The sequence below is a fragment of the Microcebus murinus genome, chromosome 4 (genome assembly GCF_040939455.1).
Source record: "Microcebus murinus isolate Inina chromosome 4, M.murinus_Inina_mat1.0, whole genome shotgun sequence".
In the NCBI taxonomy this organism is placed as follows: domain Eukaryota; kingdom Metazoa; phylum Chordata; class Mammalia; order Primates; family Cheirogaleidae; genus Microcebus; species Microcebus murinus.
In genome coordinates this window covers 83,854,843-83,877,760 of record NC_134107.1, presented here as the reverse complement: position 1 = coordinate 83,877,760, position 22,918 = coordinate 83,854,843, and the positions used below count along the sequence as shown (strand labels likewise).

The following is a 22,918-nucleotide window of genomic DNA, read 5'->3' as shown; positions in this document are numbered from 1 at the left end:
GGAAGCTGAGGCAGGAGGATTGCTTGAGCCCATTAGCAACATGTTAGATTCTGTGTTCCATAATCTTAAAACAAAAATAAACTCAAATCAAGTAATATTTATGTATAATTCAAATAATGCTACAAATAACCAAGAGAGTACATTACAACACCTATACTGAATGACTTTTAATGAAACTATCAAGGGGTGACAGCCATGTATTTAGTCAATTATTAAAAGAAAAGGTTTTTTGAGTAAATATAATTGATTCGATCATATACTTCTGAAGGATTGCTTCTAACATTTTAAAGTTCATTATATCATAGTGAGCTGGTTGGTTCATAACTTTTAGGCTAAAAGGAATAGTCAGCATTTCAACAGTATATGGACTAAATGTGAAAATAAAAAATAATTCTACCACCACATATTATTATTACTGAATAGGAAAAGAAAGTCTACAAAGCATGTCACTTATGACATATATGTTACTGAGCAAAAGGGGGCTTGCTGCCCAATGTGCTAGAAGTCAATACTATGGCACTAGGTTTTTGAAAAAAGAAAGGCTTTATTGAAAGTTGATCAATAACGAGACAGGAGTCCAGCTCAAATCTGTCTCCCTGGGCTGGCTTTAAGGCAGTACTTTTATTAGAAAAGGTTTAGAGTGGATTCTAGGATTAGTAGGTGATTGGTGGGGAAAAAGGGGAGGTCTGGAAGGTCCTCCGGCACGTGCAATTATCTCTTTATGTCCCATCATGAATTGTATGTGCAAATTTGGGGGGAGATAGCATGAAACATGTTGTAGAAATTTGGCTCTGATGTCAGCAAGCTTGCTTTGCACAGACACCACATTGGTTTCAATTGATTTTAGCCAGTTTTGTTATCTTATAGGTGGGGGAGGGAGTTTTAGCAAGTTGGGGTATTTTTTATTTGCCATCCTATATATAACCTCAAGAATTTTAGGGGTTTTTTTTGTTTTTGTTTTTGACTATTTGGGACCCAGTTTCACACACACAACTTTTTTCTCAATTGTTCAATATAAAAACTAGATAACTTGAGCTTCCATTTCTAGCAGGTCTAGATATTGCTGAAAACAACTAAAAATCCTGAACAAAATATTAAAGCATATTCCCGAATGATCCCAAATGCAACCATGAGCTGAGAAGAAATAATTGTTCACAAAACTGTTTGGTTTAGTCTTTATTAATTTCATCCTAAATACGAATACAGGTATTCTGGATCACAGACTTCTTATTATCTCACAGTAAATAAGTGTGTTGCCCCTACTCTCTTGCCCCAAGCCTTATCTCCAGGGCAGTCAGATGAAAGCCAGATCAATTATGCTATTCAAGCAGTCAGATGGCTACATACAAGACATGGAGAAAGTGTTTTTTCTCTGCTTATAAAGAGGAAGCTGACAGCTGTTTTCTTCCCTTTCAAAGGAGACTTCTAGAAAATGTAATGTGTTTGACTTCTAACCAACACTATGGTATGTAAGTAAAATGTCTCCAGGAGCCAGACAACCTAGAGATGATTCTAAATTTTAGGGCTTTATTCATTTTGATATGTAAATATCTAAGGAGATAATCCTCTAGTCTCTCCAGCATCCTGGGGCTTAACACAGGAATTTAGAGCTGTGACCTTTGGCCCTTTCAGTGAGCTAATAAAACATATTTCCTTTCTGCTCAGAGTAAGATTCAAAGAGTCATATAATGCTTTTTTTCCCCTTATACAGGAACACTGAGAAATGTAAAACTTTGACAAGTAGATTTAGCTGAAGAGACAATGAATGAACTGGAAGACAGATCTATTGAATTTATTTGGAATGCATCATGTAGAAAGAAAGAAAGGGAAAACATAAGAAATGAGTTAAAACACATGATGAATAAAGAGAAAAGATCTAATATATATCTAATTAGAGTTCCAGAGGAGAGGGTAAAGCACAGTCAATATTTAAAACAATAACTGAGACTTTACCAATACTGATGAACACCACCAATCAAAATTCAATAACCCCATTAAATCTTAAGCTAAATTTTTAAAAAGGAATGAATTAAAGAGATAAAGAAAACCCAAACCCACACTCAATCTCATCATAGTAAAACTAGAAAACCAAGGCAAAGATATCTTAAAAGCAGCAAGAAAGAAAAGATATACCAAAGAAACAAAAATTGACTTCTCAACAATAGAAACCAGAAAAGATAGAATTATATCTCACTTTACCTTCAATATAATGAGACAATGGCTATTAATAGAAAATAATATACCTTTTAAGACAGAGGGTAAATTAAAAGCATCTTCAAATAAATAAGAAATCAAAGAGTTTAACCACCGAAAGACACTTTCTTTACTGTAAGCATATGCAAAGTGAAACCAAAAAGAATCCCTGAAATGCAGGAAAAAATAAAGGATAATAAAAGTAATAAATATGGGGCAAAACCAAGTAAGCACTGACTATAAACAATAAAAAAGACAGACTAAAATGTACAATAATAACTGCATATAAAGTTGGAGTTGGGTATGATGTCTTAAGTTGCTCGAAGTCTCCAGGAAGCAGGTAAATACACTGAGTTTAACTTTGATAAGCTAAGTACATACAATAAAATATCTAGGATAAGTACTAAAAAAGTAGAAAACATTTATAACTTGTAAACTAGGAGAGAGAAATATGACAGAAAATAATCAGTCCAAAGGAATACAAGAAAGGAATTTAAAGTAGGAAAAAGATAAAACATGACATATGGTAATAGAAATTAATCTAAATTAATGTTAATAGACTAAATGGTCCAGTTAAAGATCAAACATAATCCAGCATTAGGCTCTTTATAAGAGGCATACATAAAAAATAAGGTTGCAGAAAGAGTAAACGTATGAAGTAAGATCTATCTAGCAAGTAATAACTAAAAGAAAGCTGATGCATATGTGTTAAGTCAGAATAATAGGAAAAACATCATAAGAGCTAAAGAGAATCACTTTACAATGATAAGATTCAATATATCAAGAAAAGATAATATTCTGAATTTGTATTAATAAAAAACTGATGGTCAACCATTTTGTGTGTGTGTATAAAATTTTGAACAAAACATTTTAAAAACAATCTAAAGGACACAATTTGAGCATAGCAGTCAACAATAACAGAAGACACATTCTCAAACATAAAACAGTTTTAAAAACATGATGACATACTCGGCCATAAAGCAGGTCTCAACACATTTCAAAAGATTAGTGTCATAATATCACATTCTCTGACCACAATATAGTTATATGTGATAAAAATATATAACTGAGAGCCGGGCGCGGTGGCTCACGCCTGTAATCCTAGCACTTTGGGAGGCTGAGGCGGGCGGATCGCTCAAGGTCAGGAGTTCGAAACCAGCCTGAGCGAGACCCCGTCTCTACCAAAAATAGAAAGAAATTAATTGACCAACTAAAATATATATATATATACAAAACATTAGCCGGGCATGGTGGCGCATGCCTGTAGTCCCAGCTACTCGGGAGGCTGAGGCAGTAGGATCGCTGAGCCCAGGAGATTGAGGTTGCTGTGAGCCAGGCTGTGACGCCACGGCACTCACTCTAGCCTGGGCAACAAAGTGAGACTCTGTCTCAAAAAAAAAAAAAAAAAAAAATATATATAACTGAAAGGTAATTAGGAAGGCAATGAATAATTTAAAATGGATCATAGAAGATAAAAGCATAATATAATTTAGAAAATATTTAAAACCGAATAATAATGAAAACATACATATCAAAACTTGTGGGATACAGCTGAAATAGTATTCAGTAATATAGCCTTCAGTGCTTAAATTAAGAAAGAAGGGGGAGGAGGAGCTACTAAACCAAACACACAAATCAAGAAGCAAAATGTCAGAAAAAGAATGGAATAAAACCAAAGGAAGTACAAATGAAAAGGCATACTCTATTCTTGAGAAGGAGGTATTATTTCTCAGCTCCAAACCAATCCACCTTTCTCTACCCTGTGTATATAGCCTTGTGAAGCTGGGGTTGACTCTGTAAACTGAAGTTCTCCTTTCTAGCTTATGTCCTGTTAGGTTCAGCCAAATAGATTTCTACAGGAGAATGGAAAGCAGGAGTAGGGGAAAAGGAACTTCCTTCTTCCTGTTAGCTTGAAGATTCTTCTCTGTATCTTTCTAGCAATAGCAGTTGGCTCCAGTGCCCAGCTTCTTTTGGCACCCTCAGAATCAGCCCAGGCATCCCCCTCAGACACATCAGTACCCCTGAAGGGCAGCACTCCCTCCTGAAGGGAAGCACACCTTCCTCAGAGATTTAAATCCAACTCTGTGGGGTCTTTCTCCAAGTTTCTAGGTTCTGATTACTTCAGACTCTTCCCTTCATTCCTCTAGCTCTAGGGTAGCTGCTGCCTGCAACTACTTTCAGTTATCCCACTTTTTATAACTTATAACTTTATATCAAAGTTATAACTTTCAGTTATCCCATTTTTTTTCTTCCTTTTTCAGCTCTCCAATACTGGTGTGGACCAATTCGCTATATTAAAATTTTCCAGTAAAATATCTAATATGTCTTCTGCTTTGCTGACTAGAATGCCACAAATAAAAAGTGAGTCATTGTGAAAATTATGTAATTCTTGTTATCAGAAGGAATGAAATATCAGAAGTTTTTTTTAGGAGGATGGAGAATGGATAAAGCTATTCCTAAGAACTAAATTCAAAAGGATATCTTTCAGCTGGGACTTAATAAAACAGTGGGTATATCTGTACAGTTTCAGAGGTTTTGGAAAATTCTAAGTAAACTCTAAGTACAACTGAGAAATGCTTTCAACCAACAGAGGTATGTATTACAGATATGTTCCCCACCTTAAAGTTTGGAAAAACAGGATATAATAATCACATTTCATGATTCACCTTGATTAAAAGGAGAGAAAACTGGACAAGACTCAATTTTATATGATCAATTTTAAAGATATTTTTAGTTCACGAATATAAGAAAATACTCTTCCTAATTGTTTCTTTTAGTACTCTGAATTTTAATTTTATTTAACTTTGGCGCATTCTTTTGAAATTAAGCTATTCTGAGTCTACAAGTTTAATTTGACAGATATACAAATTTATTTAACAATCTGGACAAAGAAATATAGCTACTGGTTCAACTCTTGTTCAAAAAAATCCATCACCTATTTTTCTCTCAACAAATTCCATCAGCCTAAAAGAGGCTGTTTTATATGCACCTCTTATTATACTGGTAATTTAAATTAGAATTAATGGGAGTTATGAAGCTATATAAAGTAGATATAAATTAGTCAGAATGCCAATAATTCTCAATAGTTATCACCATAAACCAGGTATTAAAAAATTGCTGGGTGGTAGCTGGTATATAATAAAAATTTAAAGCAAGAACTGACCTTTCAAATGCATACCTGCAGAATATTAAATGAGATTAGATTCTTTGTGTGTTATACTTCTTGGTATTTTGCTTTTCAGATTTATGAGTTTTTCAGAACAAATACCAGGAAAAATGACAAAAATGAGATGTTCAATTGTGCATCTGAACAATTTAACAAAATGATAAACATATGCATTAACAGCACAAAATAATAAAGTTATAACTGTATATGTGTATATATTTTATGCATTAACAGTTAACATAAATATTAAAAGTTATAATTGTATATTTGTATATATTTTATATTTTCCTGTTTTTTTCTCCTGAAAAAGATATAATCACTAGTATAGTCACAAAAATTTAAAGACACAATCTTAACCTTGAAGCATGAAAGTCCAAATTAATAAAAAAGCTTGAATATGGCAATGGCATAAGCACTACTAGGGTTTGTTATACTTTTTAAAAAGTTCACACATTTTCAAAGCAATGAGAATGAGAGAAGGACATAACAGAAAAAAGAAAACAATAGGCCAATATCCCTGATGGACATAGATGCAAAAGTTCCCAACAAGATACTAGTAAACCAAATTCAACAGCACATTAAAAAGATCATTCACTACGATAAAGTGCGATTCATTCCAGGGATGCAGGAATGGTTCCACATATGCAAATCAATAAGTGTAAAATACCACATTAACAGAAAGGAAGACAGAAGCCAAATGATTTCAATAGACACAGAAAAAGCATTTGACAAAATTCAACATCCCTTCATGATAAAACTCTCAACAAATTAGGTATAGAAAGTAGCTACCTAAACATATCAAAAACCATATAAGACAAACTCACAGACCTACAAAAGCTAAAAGCTTTTCCCCTATCAGGAACAAACAAGGATGCCCACTACTTCTATTCAACATACCATGTTTCCCCAAAAATAAGACAGGGTCTTATATTTATTTTTCTTCAATAAGACACCCTAGGGCTTATTTTTCAGGGGATATGTTATTTTTTTTTTAAGTACGGCACAACAATCTACATTTATTCAAATATAATTAAATCGTCTTCTTCTGGAACATCATCATAACTCTCCAAACCCCGAATTCCATCCTGAGTTTCTTGTGACTCTATTTCCTTTAGAACCATTGGCCCCAATCTCTCATATCGAGCAACAGAACTCTCATTATCCATGTAACCAGCTCGGAGTGCATTGGTAACAACACTGTCAATGATTTTATCCCATGAATTCTTCACCCAAATCATGACCTTTTACAGGCTAAGTTTCCACGCTGATTTCTTGTCATTCTATTTTCAACGTAGTTGTTAATTTTCATGTGCAAATGGTCTTTGAATGGCTTGTTTATTGCAGTATCAAGAGTCTGCAGATAGGCAGTCATTCCTGCAAGAATAATAATTTGATCTATCCCCTGGTGTTTGTGGGGGCTGAGAGAGGCCCACAGTGCTGAGTTAAATGGCAGCCACAGATTTCCTTCGTCCCCCTGGGGACACAAAATACCTAGAGCTGAGTGTCCCGTTCACTTCACTGAGGAGACTTTCCCCTCAAAGCCTCAGCTTGCAGCACACACAGGATGGCTGGAACCTGACAGGGGGAGCAGACCTTGTTGATGGGGCTGCCTGCACCTTTCCAGTCACCTGTGGGATAGTAGCTGTCACCATGGGGCAGTTGAGAAAGGCTGCTCTTCTTTACCGCTCCATGACGAAATGCATGGGTTGTGCAGATTTGCTGTGTAGCCACGCCCATCACTAGGTCTTATTTTCGGGGTAGGGCTTATATTGTGCAAATGCTTAGAAATCCTGCTAGGGCTTATTTTATGGGTAGGTCTTATTTTTGGGGAAACACAGTAGTACTGAAAGTTCTAGCCAGAGCAATTAGGCAAGACAAAGAAATAACAGGCATCCATATTGTAAAAGAGAAAGTCAAATTGTCCCTGTTTGCAGCTGATATGATCTTATATAGAGAATATCCCAAAAAACTGTTAGAATAAACAAATTCAGTAATGTTGCAGGACACAAAATCAACATACAAAAATCAATATTGTTTCTATACACTAATAGTGAGCTATCTAAAAATAAACAAGAAAACAATTTCATTTACAATAGCTACAAAACAAATACCTAGGAATAAATAACCAAGAAGGTGAAAGATCTCTACACTGAAAACTATAAAACATTCATGAAAGAAATTGAAGATGACACGACTAAATGGAAAGAACCTGTGTTCATGAATTGGAAGAATATTGTTAAAAATGACCATACTACCCCAAAGCAATCTACAGATTTAATGCAATCTCTATCAAAATACCAATGACATTCTTCAGAGAAATAAGAAAAAAAAAAATCCTAAAATTCATATGGAACCACAAAACACCACAAATATCCAAAGTAATTCTGAGCAAAAAGAACAAAGCTAGAGGCATCACACTACATAACTTCAAAATATACTACAAAGCTATAGAAACCAGAACAGCATGGTACTAGCATAAAAACAGACACACAGAAACATGAAACAGAATAGAGAGCTCAGAAATAAATTCAGAGCTCAGAAATAAATTCAGCTCAGAAATAAATAAATAAATAAATAAATTCATGTACCAACTGATTATTCACAAAGGTGCCAAGAACACATGTTGGAGGAAAGATAATCTCTTCAATAAATGGTGCTTGAAAATTTGCATATGTACATGTGGAAAAGAATGAGTTTAGACCCCTAACTCTCACCACATACAAAAATCAATTCAAAATTAATTACAGACTTAAATGTAAAACCTGAAACCATGAAACTAGGAGAAAACAAGAGGGAAATGCTCTACAACACTGAGACTTCAACTGACATTTCTCAAGACATAAAAATGGCTAACATATATATTTAAAAAATGCTCAACATCACTAATCATCAAGGAAACCCAAATCAAAACCACAATGAGATACTACCTCATTCTAGTAGAAGAGTTATTATCTTCTACTAGAATGTTGTGAAAAGAAAACAAGTGTTTGTGAAGATCTGAAAAAACACACTGTTGGAGTATTAATACAACCATTATGGAAAGACAATATGAAGATTTCTCAAAAAGCTAAAAATAGAACTACCATATGTGATCCAATACCATTTCTTGGTATATATCCAAAAGAATTGAAATCAATATGTCAAAGGGATACCTGCACTCCCATGTTCATTGCAGCATTATTCACAATAACCAAGATATGGAGTCAACCTAAGTGGCCAACGATAGATGAATGGATAAAGAAAACATGGTATATATACACAAGGGGATACTGTTCAGCCAAAGAATGAAATCATGTCATTTGCAACATGGATGAACCCGAAAGACATCATGTTAAGTGAAATAAACCAGACACAGAAAGATAAATATCTCATGTTCTCAACTCACGTGGAATATTAAAAAAAAAAAAAAAAAAAAGTTGGTTATCTTAGAAGCAGAGGAAAGTAGAACAGTGGTCACCAATGATAATAGAGGGGAGGGGAGAGAGGGGAGGGGTGGAGGGAGAGAGGTTGGTCAATGGGTAGAAAAGTACAATTAGACAGAAGTTATGGTGTTCGACTGCACCATAGGATGTCTATGGTTTACAATAAGATACTGTACATTACAAAATAGCTAGAAGAGAGGCTTTTAAATATTCTCACCATAAAGAAATCATAAATGCATGAGCTGATGGATATGCTAACTACTGACTTGATCGTTATAAAACACATACATATATTGAATCTTCAAATTGTACCCCATAAATAGTTATAATTATAATGCATCAAATAAAGTAACAACTGTAACAACCAAATTTTTTAAAAACTAAAGATAAAACTAGATTTTTTTAGTGGGAAAATACTGAAACTAACAAGTATTCTAACAATAATAGTTATAAACATCATGCAACATTTAAAAAACCTCAAGTCTAATAAAGCAGTATACACACATCCACATTCAGACACATATAAATGTATATAATGAAATATTGTACATTTGAAACACAACAGAAAAACACTAAAAGTAATGTTTATCCAGAACTCATATATTAATCATTTGTTAAAATATATAATGATCATTATTCTCCTTAGAGAAGTAATTCATTTAAAACAATTTCATTAGTAGTCAATTGAAAACTTCCTTAATGTGCAATTAGGATTCTAAAGTAATACATTATGTTAAACTAGGCTACATTTCTCTACAGACCTATTTCTTTTTTTACCTAATTGGAATAAGGTTCATTGTTAATTACATCTTTAAGATAATTAGAAAAATTATGCTACTCTTCTAGATTCATTATTAAAGAGATATCAAATTTCCAGAATATAAAGGGACCTTAGAGCAACTTCATCCTAATATTATCTTTAAAATATATATTAATAATAGCTAATATTTATTCAGCACTTAACATTGGGCTAGGTATAGTTCTAAGAGCTTTACAAGTATTAACTAATCTAGTCAATATAACAATCTATTATTATCCCCATTTCACAGACCAGGCAATTAAGGAAAGAGATGAAATAAAATGGGCACAATCACATCTGTAAGTGGTTAAGCCAAGCAGTGGAGTTCCATAGTCCATGCTTTATTACATTATAGTGCATTAAGATGAATGGTAAACTATCTTATTTCTGTCTTATTTTAGTAATACTTTGTTTTATCTTACCAATACAGTTTTATAATAATGACAAAGTATATTAAACTAAAAATTGCATGAAAAACAGTAGTTTCATTCTTACAGTAGAAAAAGTGGGAACAATTTTTCTCTCCTAGTAGAATCATTCACATTTCTGCATCAAAGTTCATTTATAAATGGACTTTTATCTGAGTCCTTATACCTCTTGCTTTATTTTCTAGTATTTTACTTTAAAATGTGTGAATATAGTAGACTACAAAGCCTGTTTTTAATCTTGGCTCTCTTGCTCTCTTCCCCTCCCAATTTCTCTCACACATACACGTGGCACATACATAAACACACATATACTCCTATGAACTTGGCATTTGCCATTCTAAACACCAAAGATATCACTTTAATGCTGTGTTAGTAATGAAAAGTGATCAGCTGAGAAGATACTGGCTATCCAGTTGCCCTTGGTTCCATGACTATATTTTACAAAAATGGAAGTTCATACATGTTTCATATCTACAAAATTTTAAATATTTTTCGTTCTTAAAATGTGAACTTTGTTCCCAGTTCTACTGTCCTGCATTCAAAACTACTTCACAAAAATGAAGCATTTGTTTTTATCAGCTTCTGTTAAAGATGATCAAACTAGGTTATGATGCCTGAAAGCTACAGATTAACCCAAAATACATGAGCTCCTCTTCCTTATTTCTCTAGTTTCAACCAAGCTGACCATAGCTCAAACACACAAAAACCAAAGGTAATACAGGACTGGAACATTATAGAATATAATTTCTTTGCATTTTCACACCTTTTGAAGGTGAAAGAGAATAAAATTTCCCTATATGATAAAGGATTGTGGTGCTAAATCTATTTAGCTTTGCCACCTCAGTATCCCTCCTTTGACTATCAAACAAGGTTGAAGGTTGGAAACCTATAGCCCAGATCTAAACAATGAATTAATCTCACTGACACATTTTCCCAGTTTTAATTTGATCAACAAATGTATTTTTGACCTTTGTCTGAACATAAGTACTTATAGTATTTTTGAGGGTTCCTAACTTGTTTGGCCCAATAGAAATGAGAGTTAAAATTTCTGAGTTTTATTAATACATATTGTTAGAAATCTCCAGAAACCTCCATTGCCACCTCCAATGGAATAAAAATATATCATCTAGTGGGAACTTTAACAAACTGCATTTATTTGATCCTTGAACAGGAAGCAAAATAATTCATGTCCTAATATTGAATTATACACCATGACAAATGATCTCACAATCCTCAAAAATAAAAATGTGTTCTTTATGTTAAAAATATAACAATACTTAATTAAGAGGTTTATCTTGAGAATGAAAATCAAAATCTTTTTCAATTAGCAATTCTGTAACTCCCACATTGCTTCATATTAAGAAATAACTTCTAAATTAAAAATCAAGGAAAGGTGAATTTTCAAGAGTAATAAAAAGGTTTCATAATACTAAGAAAAAGATGCAAATAGAGTTAAAGTGATCCTTTTTACATATACCATTTCTGTGAACCTACAAGTTAAATATTTTGTGAGCTTCTGAAGGACAAGGCAATAATATACTCATCATTTGTTACCACAGGATTTATAATACATGGCTCTGGAAAGCTATGGAGATAAAGCACATTTTGTTAGACCATTAAGAATTATTTTTAAAAATATTTAATTGAATTGAGAAGAAGGTAAGCCTATGCAGAGGGAACCACAAGAACAAATAAAAATGTTTAAAACAGGCCTGGCATGTTAAACAACAACAAACAAGAAAACAATAAGTATTCTGGTACAACAAAAACATGGAATGTCTGTTACAAGGAAGTCAGAATGAAGATAGCCAGCCAGCCTGGGATGAGACTACAAATGCCCACGCCAAGGAGTTGGCATTTTATGTTATTCCTAAGTAATGAGTTTTCAAAGAGGTGAATTATATGATTCAGAAAGATAATTAAGAAAAATATGGAGAATGAATTGAAAAAAATGAGGAGCCCAGATTTAATACGAGAACACACCTGTCTATTTCAATAGGAAAAATAAAAGCCAAAGTACCCACACCCCAATGGATCCAGAAAATTACTCCAAAAGCTACCTTTTACCCTTCCCTTTGACACTTTTCTTTAGCTTAGTATCCTGATTCCTGATCCCTGGTTTCCTTCCTCTCTGCCTACTTGCTTCAGAATGACTATTCATTTGGAGAGTCTACTGAGTTTATCAATCTGACTTCTCCCAAGGTGCTTCCCCTAAAATAAAATCTTTGAGCAATATATGCTATAATCTGTGCTTCTTCTGCCCACTACTTACCTCAATGTTCCAATGATACTGTATTCTTCCTAGGCTCTACCCTTTTTTCTGCTATATGTAGGAATCAGGTAATTAGGGGGTTTATTGTGGCATAAATTCAACCTCAGAGAACTAGTAATGGACTACATTTATATTTCAAATAAGGATTTGAGGAAAGGCAGAAAACTAATTTGAGTTTCTAACATTGGGTTGGGTCTTAGAAGGCAAATAATTTATATGTAAGCCTTTGAAATCATATATATGGTCCTCTTTATATAATAGAAAAAAAATTCTCTTCATCCTTCACTTCCAGCCTAAAAAAAAAAAAAAAAAAAAAAAAGAAAAAAAATTCTCAGAATTACAAAGCAGTTATGTATGTGTGTTGGCAATGAGGGAGGGAGGCTAGTAATAAAATCAGATGGGACAGATGAAGAGAAGCAGATAAGGCAAGTAAGACTAAATGACGCCTCCCAGAAACTTCACACAGAGGCCAAAGTCAACTGTGGGAACTTGAGAATGTGTCAAAATTTCAAAGAATATATTTTTAAAGGAAAGTGAGTTAAAAGAAGACCACATACTCAGCAATGTGAATTGTTTCTTACAAATTCACAAACGTTCATAAAAACTACAAAATCATATAACTGGATTTCTTATGAAAAATAGAGCTAGAAGTGCTTTAAGGCCAAACCTAATGTAGGGTAAAAACAAATGCCCAGTGCAAATTCAGAAAAAGAAACAGAGAAAATTATAAGGAATTAGGAGATAAAATTATGGAGTTGATGTCAATCTTACCAAAACTCTGGAATTGGGTTAAACAAGCTCACCGTTATTTCACAGAGAAGGAAAGTATCCAATAGATAACTAGATTATGTCTCTAAAATGTAAGATGAGATCTTTGCAATAATTAGAATTTTACTATTGGTTTGCTATTTAATAAGGGGTAAACTTAGTTAATTATTCAAATCATTAAATTTCTATTATATTCTCTAAGTAAAAACTGAAAATAATATTACATTATTCTCAGAACAGCTATAATACATAATACACACATATGAATATTTATGTAGTCATACATGTGTACACATTTTAAGAACTGCATGTACCTGAAAAATCATTAAAAAATTTAAAACAGCCAATGTCATTAAAAAGTTGGAAATTGGGCTCTGAAACTGTTATAAGAAGCTGAACCCTACTAAGCATCAAGACAAAGAATGAAATGCTGAAGGAGAGAACTGAAAATCTAGGTAAATTTGGTCATTCATTTAAAGATAAGCCAAAATTGATTTAAGAAAAAAGAGAGCAAAGAATACGAACATCAATATGAATTAGTATGAAGAAAAGAAATCATAGGCCACGACTTCATAGTTAGAAATATGTGCAACATGATTACTTGTATGAAACGGGCAGAAGCAGGGAGCACATGTTTATGATGCCAGAAAAAAGAAAAGGGAAAAAAAAAAGAAGAATCAGAACATTCCAGTACTAACCTGGTTTAGTTTCTTCCAGAGATTGAGGACAGGAGAAAGTTCATTAGACCAGATTTCTCTATCAAATTTGCAACCAGCAGTTACTGATCTGCCCAAGATCCTCAATTGTGAAATAACCTGAATGAAGAAAACAAGTAGCAATAAATGAAAACAACTTCAGTCAAACAAGGAGAAAGAACATAGGTACATAAACAGTCATATTTTCTAAAAATAAAGACCAAAAGTACTATAAACATTTTAAATACTATTACCTCTGTTCAACTGGCTTCTTATTTTACCAGTTTGTAATATTTAAGAGATTAAAAAAACAAAAGAACTTAAAGTTGACAAAAACCATTATAAAAATTTTATATTGTGACCAATGGCTCTTATTGGAAAATCTGCTTCTTAATTCAGAAAGCTCTAATTAACCCATAATTAGCAACCTCTTGGTGTCTCTATTTGTTCATTTCTGAAATCTGGAATATTTTTCAGTATGATTTATTTAAATTTCATAATCTCAAAATGCTGACAAATTAAAGATAGCCTTTTTAGAAATACAAAATGACAAGATAGGTAATAGCATAGCAAACATTATAAAATGATAAAAGCAATAATTATTGGTTGATAAAAATTATTCATAAATCTAAGTTTTAATGCTCTATATTAACTTGGTTGTAATTTCAGTGTTTCTTCTACATGCAAAGCTCCCATGAAAGACACATAGATCAATTAATCCAAATGAGGCAAGGTAAATAATTTATTCACTATTTAGGACTTTCACTTCTATAAATTCCTTATAATCAGCTTCTTTATCCTGAATCTCATCAAAACCAATTCACTTACATTTTCTTTTCTAAAACAGTGTTTAATGGCCCCCATTTTAATAATATTAATTAACCTTCTTAATCTTTTGCTAAGGATGATCCAGTATATTATTAATATCAAGTATAGAAAGTATTGGAATATAGATATTGATGTGTGTGGGGGGGGAAGTTTATACGTATAAAGTCAGTAAGGTATCCACTGATTGTTCTTTATGATATTGCAATTAAATATTGAAATTTTGCTATTTCATTGTCTAACATAAAATAAAACCAAAAACATGTATGTTTTTCCCAAGCCAGTATGTTAAACTTCAACATTTACAACATGTTGACTGCTTCTCTGTTTTTATTTTTTTAAGAGATATGAGTTGTTTTACCTTTTTTTAACATATTGGGCTATAATTCGTATTTTGTGAGGTTCTATATTAAAGTTTGTAATAAAATAAGGGCCATAAATCTTTCAGAATGAATGTACTACTTAATTGTTTAACATCCACAATCATGCTGTTAAGCTCAAGTTACTTCTATAGCTTTTGATTGATTCTCTAGTCTTAAAAAATTGTGGTGATTCAGTGTTTGATTTTCTCTGTTTTTCTGATAAATTATTTTCATTTGCTCTAGCTGAACCCTACAACAGCACCTAATTTATCAGCTTTGCTACACTATATAACACCACTAGTTGGTAGTCAGAAGTGCTATTTTAACTCTGGTAAGATGTGCTATCACTTATTTGTGTTTTAAATTTCTCAACCATGAAATAAAACAAATAAGAATGCAAAGAGATATCTAAAGGAAAAAAGGTATAAATATTCTTTATACATGATGTTAAAAACTATTTTAAGAATAAAATGTATACCAACTGATTAGGTTCAGGTTCATTTTTATGAAAGAATACTTTTAGAAAGTATACTTTATATTGCATCACATCAGGAGGCACATTATGTCTGAATGTCTCCTCTTTGTGATTCAAAGATTAATCACTGGGTATAAATGGTGACAGCTTATCCCTCTCTTGCAAATTTCCCCATGAACCTTTCATCTCGAATCGGTTCAATTTTTGATAATAATCATCTGAATCAATTATTTTATTAGGGCTTATAAAATCAGGATTTTTCAAATTCCATCATTCCTTCCTTATTATCTAGAATTATTCAATAAAGAAGAGTATTCCTTTATTGACTTTTCTTTCATTATCATGAAATATAATTCACAAAGAAAATGTAAGACAAGTTCTCTTTAATTGCCACTTTCAAAATAAGAGACACTTTCATTTTTTACCAAATGATAACCTAACAAAAGCAAAAAAAGTGTTTATATTATTAGTAAATTTATTATTTCCACATAAATATTCAAAAGGAATATAAAATCATTGTGTATATTACAAAGTTAAGTAGACTGATAATGCCCTTCAATCTACTTGCTTCTGTCTTTAAATGGTTTTAGAGCTTAAAATGTGAAAACTATTTAAACTCAGATTTGCCTACAATTAGAAGTCAGAAGTTATTATATTATACTGTGTATAAAGTATAAATATATTATCTTTTTTGGCTAATGGTGCTATTGGCAAAGTTGTGCCTAATAAATACGCTATTGAAATATGGGTTAATATTAATATATTCAAATAGAAGGGTATTTGAGAGAAAAGAGTAACTCATGCTTCCTGATTTCAAAAATGAATTTATCAGGAACTTGTGACTTCTCTAATAACTGATGAAAAAACATTTGAGTCAGGATAACCGCAGCTGCTGAATGTAAGTAACCACAGCTGCTGAGTTCATAAAAGGTCTTCAAATACAATGTTGCTAAAATTATTACACTAGCAATTAATCCTCAAATCTTTGGCAATAGAAAAACCATCATTACATTTTTAAGAATAAATATAACACATTTAAAAAATTTTGCTATGAAATTGCTATTGAATCTATGAAAAAAATTATTAAAGTTCTGGAACTTCAAAGCATGTTTAGGAAAAAAATAAGTGAATATGTACCTAAAATTTAAAGAAAAATATGCAGCTCTTCTAGAAAAATACATAAATAACTTTTATAGAACTAAAGCTAATTATAGATTAGATCAGTAACAATTGCCTCTCAAAACCTGCTACCACTTTTGAGCAGTACCATTAGCCTCCTGCAACTGCTTTCTAGCTTGTCTCTTTCCTTTAAGTCTTCCTCCATTGTTGTCTATTCTCTGAAAGCCACGAGCAGCCAGAGTGATCTAGTTATTTTCATGGCTCACAAGGCTCATTTATCTAGTCCACCTCTACCCAGTAAACCTCGAGCCTCATATCCTGCCTCTCTCCCTCTCCCTCACTGTGCTTGGGCCACATCTGCTTCATTGTAGTCTTTCCAATTGAAAAAGCAAGAATGGCCCATAAACATATGGAAGGATGATGTTCAGTCTCATTAGTAATAATAATAATAAAAAACACCCAGGAGCAGTGGTGCATGCCTGTAGTCCCAGCTACTCAGGAGGCTGAGCTTGAGCCCAGGAGTTTTGAGTCCAGCCTGGGTAACATATGAGACCCTGTCTTTAAAAACATCTTTAAATGCTGATTAAGACCACAATGAAATACCATTTCAAGCCACCAGATTGGCAAAAATAAAGGCATCCAAAATTATCCAGTACTAGTAGGATTAAAAAGATGTAGATATTATATACGGCTGCTGTAAGAATAAATTAGTACAAACACTAAAACCAGTTTGACATAACAATTCTAAGCATATACTATAGAGAAACTTATACATATGTACCAGGAGACATATCCACAAATGTTCATAGTAGCACTGTTTCAATAGCCAAAAAATACTGGAGTATCCCAAATGTCCATGAATAGGGGAATGGATAAATTGTGATTTAAATATAGATTTACATAATGAATTATTACGTAGTAATAAGAATGAAACTATAGCTAAATCAACAACCTGAATGAATCTTAGAAAAACAAAGCTAAAGGACAAAAGTCCTAGAATACCCTATGCAGTATACTGTTTCAAAAAGTTCAAAAAATAAGCATTATCATCCAGTTAGAATGGCTTTTATTAAAAAGTCCCAAAATAATAGATGCTAAAATGGATGCAGAGAGAAAGGAATGCTTATATACTGTTGGTGGGACTGCAATTAGTACAACCTTTACAGAAAACAGTACGGAGATTCCTATAGTTCCTAAAGAACTAAAAGTAGACTTACCATTTGATCCACCAATCCCACTACTGGGTATCTACCCAAGGGAAAAGAAGACTTCTCATCAAAAAGACGCCTGCACTTGAGTATTTATTTGTTGCAGCATAATTCACAATTGCAAAGGTGTGGAATCAACACGAGTGCCCATCGATTCATGAGATTAATAAAATCTGTTATATGTATAGCACAGAGTATTACTGAGCAATAGAAAAGGTGAATTAATACCTTTGCAACAACCTGGATGGAACTTGAAACTATTCTCCTAAGGGAGGTATCTCAAGAATGGAGATACAAACACATGTACTCATTATTGTTAGGTCTGGAGCCAAGAGGGAGACACATCAAGCCTCATGGTATCAAAAATGCTATTTATTTGACCTTCTGGGTACAGATGAGTGGAGATCAAAGGAGCATCCACCCTGAGGGAGGGGAAAGCCTTGGCTTATACAGGGTTTTTCTGGGGGGAGTGAGCAACATCTGCAGAGATGGGAGAAGGGAGTAACTTCATCCTCATCAGCGGGGATAACTGCCTGAGGTCAGAGTTAGATTTATAACCTCTGGACTCTCCCCAGATTCCTGCGGCTTTTGTTTCACATACTTTATGATCACTATCTTAATTTTCCATTAACCACATTACGTCCTATACATACTTTTCGGGTTCCCACCCTAAGCCAAACTAACAACTATTAAATCGGAACTAACCAATGAGCACACATGTGCACAGAGGGGCATAAAGCTCAGTGGAAATCAACCAAGGAGAAGGGGTGAGGTGGGGAGGGGAATAAACCTACCTCATGGGTACAACGAACACTATCTAGGTGATTGGTACACCTATAGCTGGAATGCAAGCATTACAAAAGTGATCTGTATAACCTAAAACATTTGTATCCCCTTAATATTTTGAAATTTAAAAAAACAGGCAGAACAATATAATATACTTTTAAGCACTAATGTGCATTTGTGACAGAGAGAATTCATGCATGTAATACAACTATTAAAAACTATAAAATAGTTTTTAAAAAACCCAATGATGACTCCAATAGAAAGGGAGACAGGATAGGAGAGAATTACATAAGTGATTCTTAATGCAAGTTACTGGTACCATCTTAGTTTTGGGGTTAAGTTATTGGTTCATGGGTTTCATTATGTCATCTTGTTTTTAATGTTTTAATTATATATTAATATATTGTTATATACACTTTCTTTTATATGTATCAAATGCTATATTTTGAAAAGACTGTAAAAATTTAAAATCAGAAGATAAAGGTATTAATAAATCTTATTTAAAAAAGCAGGTTAAGGGGACTAAGTGTTTGGGGAAGGGGTTGCTATTTTATATAAATGCTTAAAAAAGATGTTTGATAAGGTAGCATTCAGATACCTGAAGGGAGTAATAGTCTTGCTATTCAGACATCTAGGGTATGAATATTCCAGGTGAAGAGAACAAGATGAAGTATGAAGGCTCTAAGGCAGAAGCTCAGGGCAATTGTGGCCAGTGTAATGGAAACAGAGCGAGCCAGGGGTGCAAGATTTGAAGACAAAGGTAATGAGGAAGTAGAGGGTCTGGGCAAGGAGGGTCTTGTAGACCTCTGTAATTAATGATTTTGAGTTAAGTGGGAAGTAACTGGAGGAAAAATGACTATTTCTATTACTACCTATAGAATATGAAAATACCCATCCTTTTGTAAGATCGTATTTCCTGGATATTACTGTGCTCACCTATGACTAAAAATAAGTCTTTGCCCCAGAGGCCGAGTCTTATTTGCCTATATTTAAAATCACTATAGAGAGATTTAAGTGCTTATGTAAATGTGAATTCAAATTACACTTAAAACGTTCCTCTGATTCACACAGTGTACTGACTAGATGCACAAAAGTAACAAGTATTTGCACCAAAATTTCATAATGATCTCAGATTGCTCCAGAGATTCATTGATTTCTTTTGAGAGAATAATTTTGCTGAAGACTGTTCTAAGAATTGCAATTTACCATTTCCCTGAATTTATTAATTTCATAAATCACAGCTTGAAATTACTGAAGTTAAAAGTCTTAAATAAGCTGTTTAATGATACGACACTTCTCTTATAGCCATGGAATGACATCACAAACAAGGAAAACACTTTGGGTTGGGTTGGGAGGCTTGTGTGTTTCAAATGGAAGAGCAAAACTGTCAGTTACCAAATTCTAGAAATTCCTAAGTTTAAAGCACTCATTTGAGGGAAAAAAAGTTTTAGAGGACTGAATTCTTGGAAATAGTCTGCAATGGGAGAATTTAATAATTCAAGGAACCTGGGTTATACTACTGGGCCTACTGTTTACCAGTGCATGACATCAGGAATTCAGTCTCTCTCTAGATGAGCTCTCAATAGATTATTTCTAAAGTCTGTTTGAGCAGTACCTAAATTTTGTTTTTAAATTCTGAGATGACAGTCAAATGCAAAATGTGACTATTGTGATTGGATTGTAAAAAAAGAATCTAACATGCAGATTTGATGTCATCTAGACTACCAAAGTGAGGAATTCTCTACAGTTTCTCCCAACTCTAATACAGATGCCCTCAAAGCGAAAAGTGTCAAAGAATCACCCAAAAAGTTTGTGAAAAATACAGATTCCAAAGCCTGACTCCCAGATAGTTTAGTTTTACAGACCTAAGATGTGGCATAGGAATCTAAGTTTTAAACAAACTTCGCAGATAATTTTAATGTAAGTGGCCAACACTACTACATTTGAGAGAGATTGCTCAGGGTTTAACTTAGCTGGAAAAGCAATTATGACAGTTGAGGATTACTTTAAATAGTCTACATCTGTAATTGTGGATTAACAACTGTTAGATTAAAAAAGGGGATAAGACAAAAGAGATTTGAGTTTTGCTTTTACAATGACATTGAGACAAATCTAGGAAAGAGAAACAGAAAGCAAGAGAATTATTTGGATAGTTTATGGATCTCCTGCCAAGATTTTAAATGAAGTGATGACATAAAGAAGCATAGTGTACAGGTAGCATCTGGGTATTACTGGTATAGATAAGAACGAACAGGTATGGAACACAGCAGCTTTCAAAATAACCAAGTAGACAATCTTGTTACTTCTTTGACTGTTTCACTCTAACGTTAAGGTTTCACTACTTTGGTTAAAGTTTTGTATTCCTTGTTGATTTTGCATATTTAATGCTCAAATTTTGGTTGGCATTTTAAATATCTAACCTTTACAAATATTATGAGTTTTATTCATCCTTCATGTGGTCATATTCACTTATAATTTGGCCATAATATTTTTTATGCCATCACTTTGTTCTTGGAAGAGCAAATCCATAGTTGCAGCAACTCCCTAATCCCCACAAGTATCAATAGCCAGTGCAGCTGTTGCATATTGACTGTGCTAGCCGAGTAGGAGTTACGATGGCTGACCTTTAATGCAGCCTCAGAATCTGAGAGTTTAAGATCTCATCATGAGTTTAAGATATCCAGATACCAACATATTCAGATTAGCAATAAACACAAATTCCACTTAGTCTTTCAATCAATATTTACCATAGGATGGGATGGCACTTTTGAATAATATAGAAGAAGTGAACAACTTAATAAAATACCAAGTTCCCTCATTTTTTTCCCAAAATTTTACTTAGCACATAAATAATTTTAGTCCACTATAAAGAAAGTTCAATGTTCTGAAGGATCACTGAGGAAAGAGGCTAAGAATAAGGGTTCACAGACAGTTGGCAATTGTAAAGTGTTTAATGTCAAGACTCTTTAGATTTTCTCAATTTTCCAAATATTTTATTTATTCATCTACCTTCCAGGCTTCCCTATCTGTACAATATATCTAGATACATATTTGTACTTGAGATTTGACTTTAGATAGAGGCAGATAAAGATGGCCAAGTAGAACCCTCCAAGGATTGTCCCCCATAGGAACATCAAATTGAATAACTATCCACATCAGAAAGAACCAAAAAGTCAAGTGAGCAATCACATTATCTGGTTTTAACATAATAACAAAGGACAAGGCATTGAATGGGTAGGAAGGACAATCTGCCATTGTCTACACCACCTCTCCTCCAGCTGCAGGCAGCACAGCTCAGAGAAAGAATCTGTGTGCTTGGGGGAGGGAGAATGAAGTGAGTGTGGAACTTTCATTAGAATCAGTTCCACCCTGTCACAGTGGAACATAACAATAAGCAGAATTCTGCCAGTGCCCACAGAGAGGGCATTTAGTCCCATTTAGACCAGCCGTGGATCAGAGAGGAAGCCTCTACCCCTGTGGGAGAAACTCAAGTTCCAGCCTGCTTCACCAGCAGCTGACTAAAGTGGCCTACGGCACTGAATTAAAAGCAAACAAATCTTGGAGCCAAAATATTCAATTGACAAACTGAAAAATGCTTCAGAGTCTCTCAGCAGCAGAACTGATCAAGCAGAAGAAAGAATTAGTGAGCCCAAGACAGGCTATTTAAAAATATGCAGTCAGAGTAGGGGGAAAAAGGAATAAAAAAATGAAATATGCCTTCAAGATCTAAAAAATAGCATCAAAAGCGGAAATCTAACAGTTATTGGCCTTGAACAGGTGGTGGAGAGAAAGACTGTGGTAGAGAGTTTATTCAAAGAAATAATAACAGAGAACTTTCCAAACCTAGAGTAAGATATCAATGTTTAGGCACAAGAAGGTCAAGGAACACCAAACAGATTTACCTTAAGACCTTATGACTACCTCAAGGGATTTAATAATCAAACTCTCAAAGGTCAGGGATAAAGAACAGATCATAAAAGCAGCAAGGGAAAAGAAACAAATAACATATAAAGGAGCTCCAATATGTCTGGAAGTAGACTTCTCTGTGGAAACCTCACAGGCCAGGAGACAGTGGCATGACATATTCAAAGTGCTGAAGGAAAAAAACTTTAATCCTAAAATATTATATCCAGTGAACATATCCTTCAAACACGAAGGAGAAATAAAGACTCTCCCAGACAGACAAAGCTGATGGATTTTGTCAAAACCAGGCCTGTCGTACAAGAAATGCTAAAGGGAGTTCTTTAATTTGAAAGAACAATTTTATCATTCACTATTATGTTAGCAATGAGATATCACTTAACTCCAGTGAGAATGGCCTTTATCAAAAAGTCTCCAAACAATAAATGCTGACGTGGCTGCTGAGAGAGAGGAACACTCCTACACTGCTGGTGGGACTG

The 22,918-nt window shown here is 33.6% G+C and overlaps 1 protein-coding gene across 3 annotated transcripts in view; it reads right to left on the bottom strand.

Moving 5' to 3' along the window:
- The window catches only part of DYNC2H1 (dynein cytoplasmic 2 heavy chain 1), a 264,459-nt gene that overhangs the window by 52,667 nt on the left and 188,874 nt on the right, over nt 1–22,918 (bottom strand). For all 3 annotated transcript variants that reach the window (XM_076002468.1, XM_076002469.1, XM_076002470.1), the window contains one exon: nt 13,747–13,863. In XM_076002468.1, the coding sequence (XP_075858583.1) occupies nt 13,747–13,863 (117 nt within the window). The remainder of the gene's footprint in view (nt 1–13,746; nt 13,864–22,918) is intronic.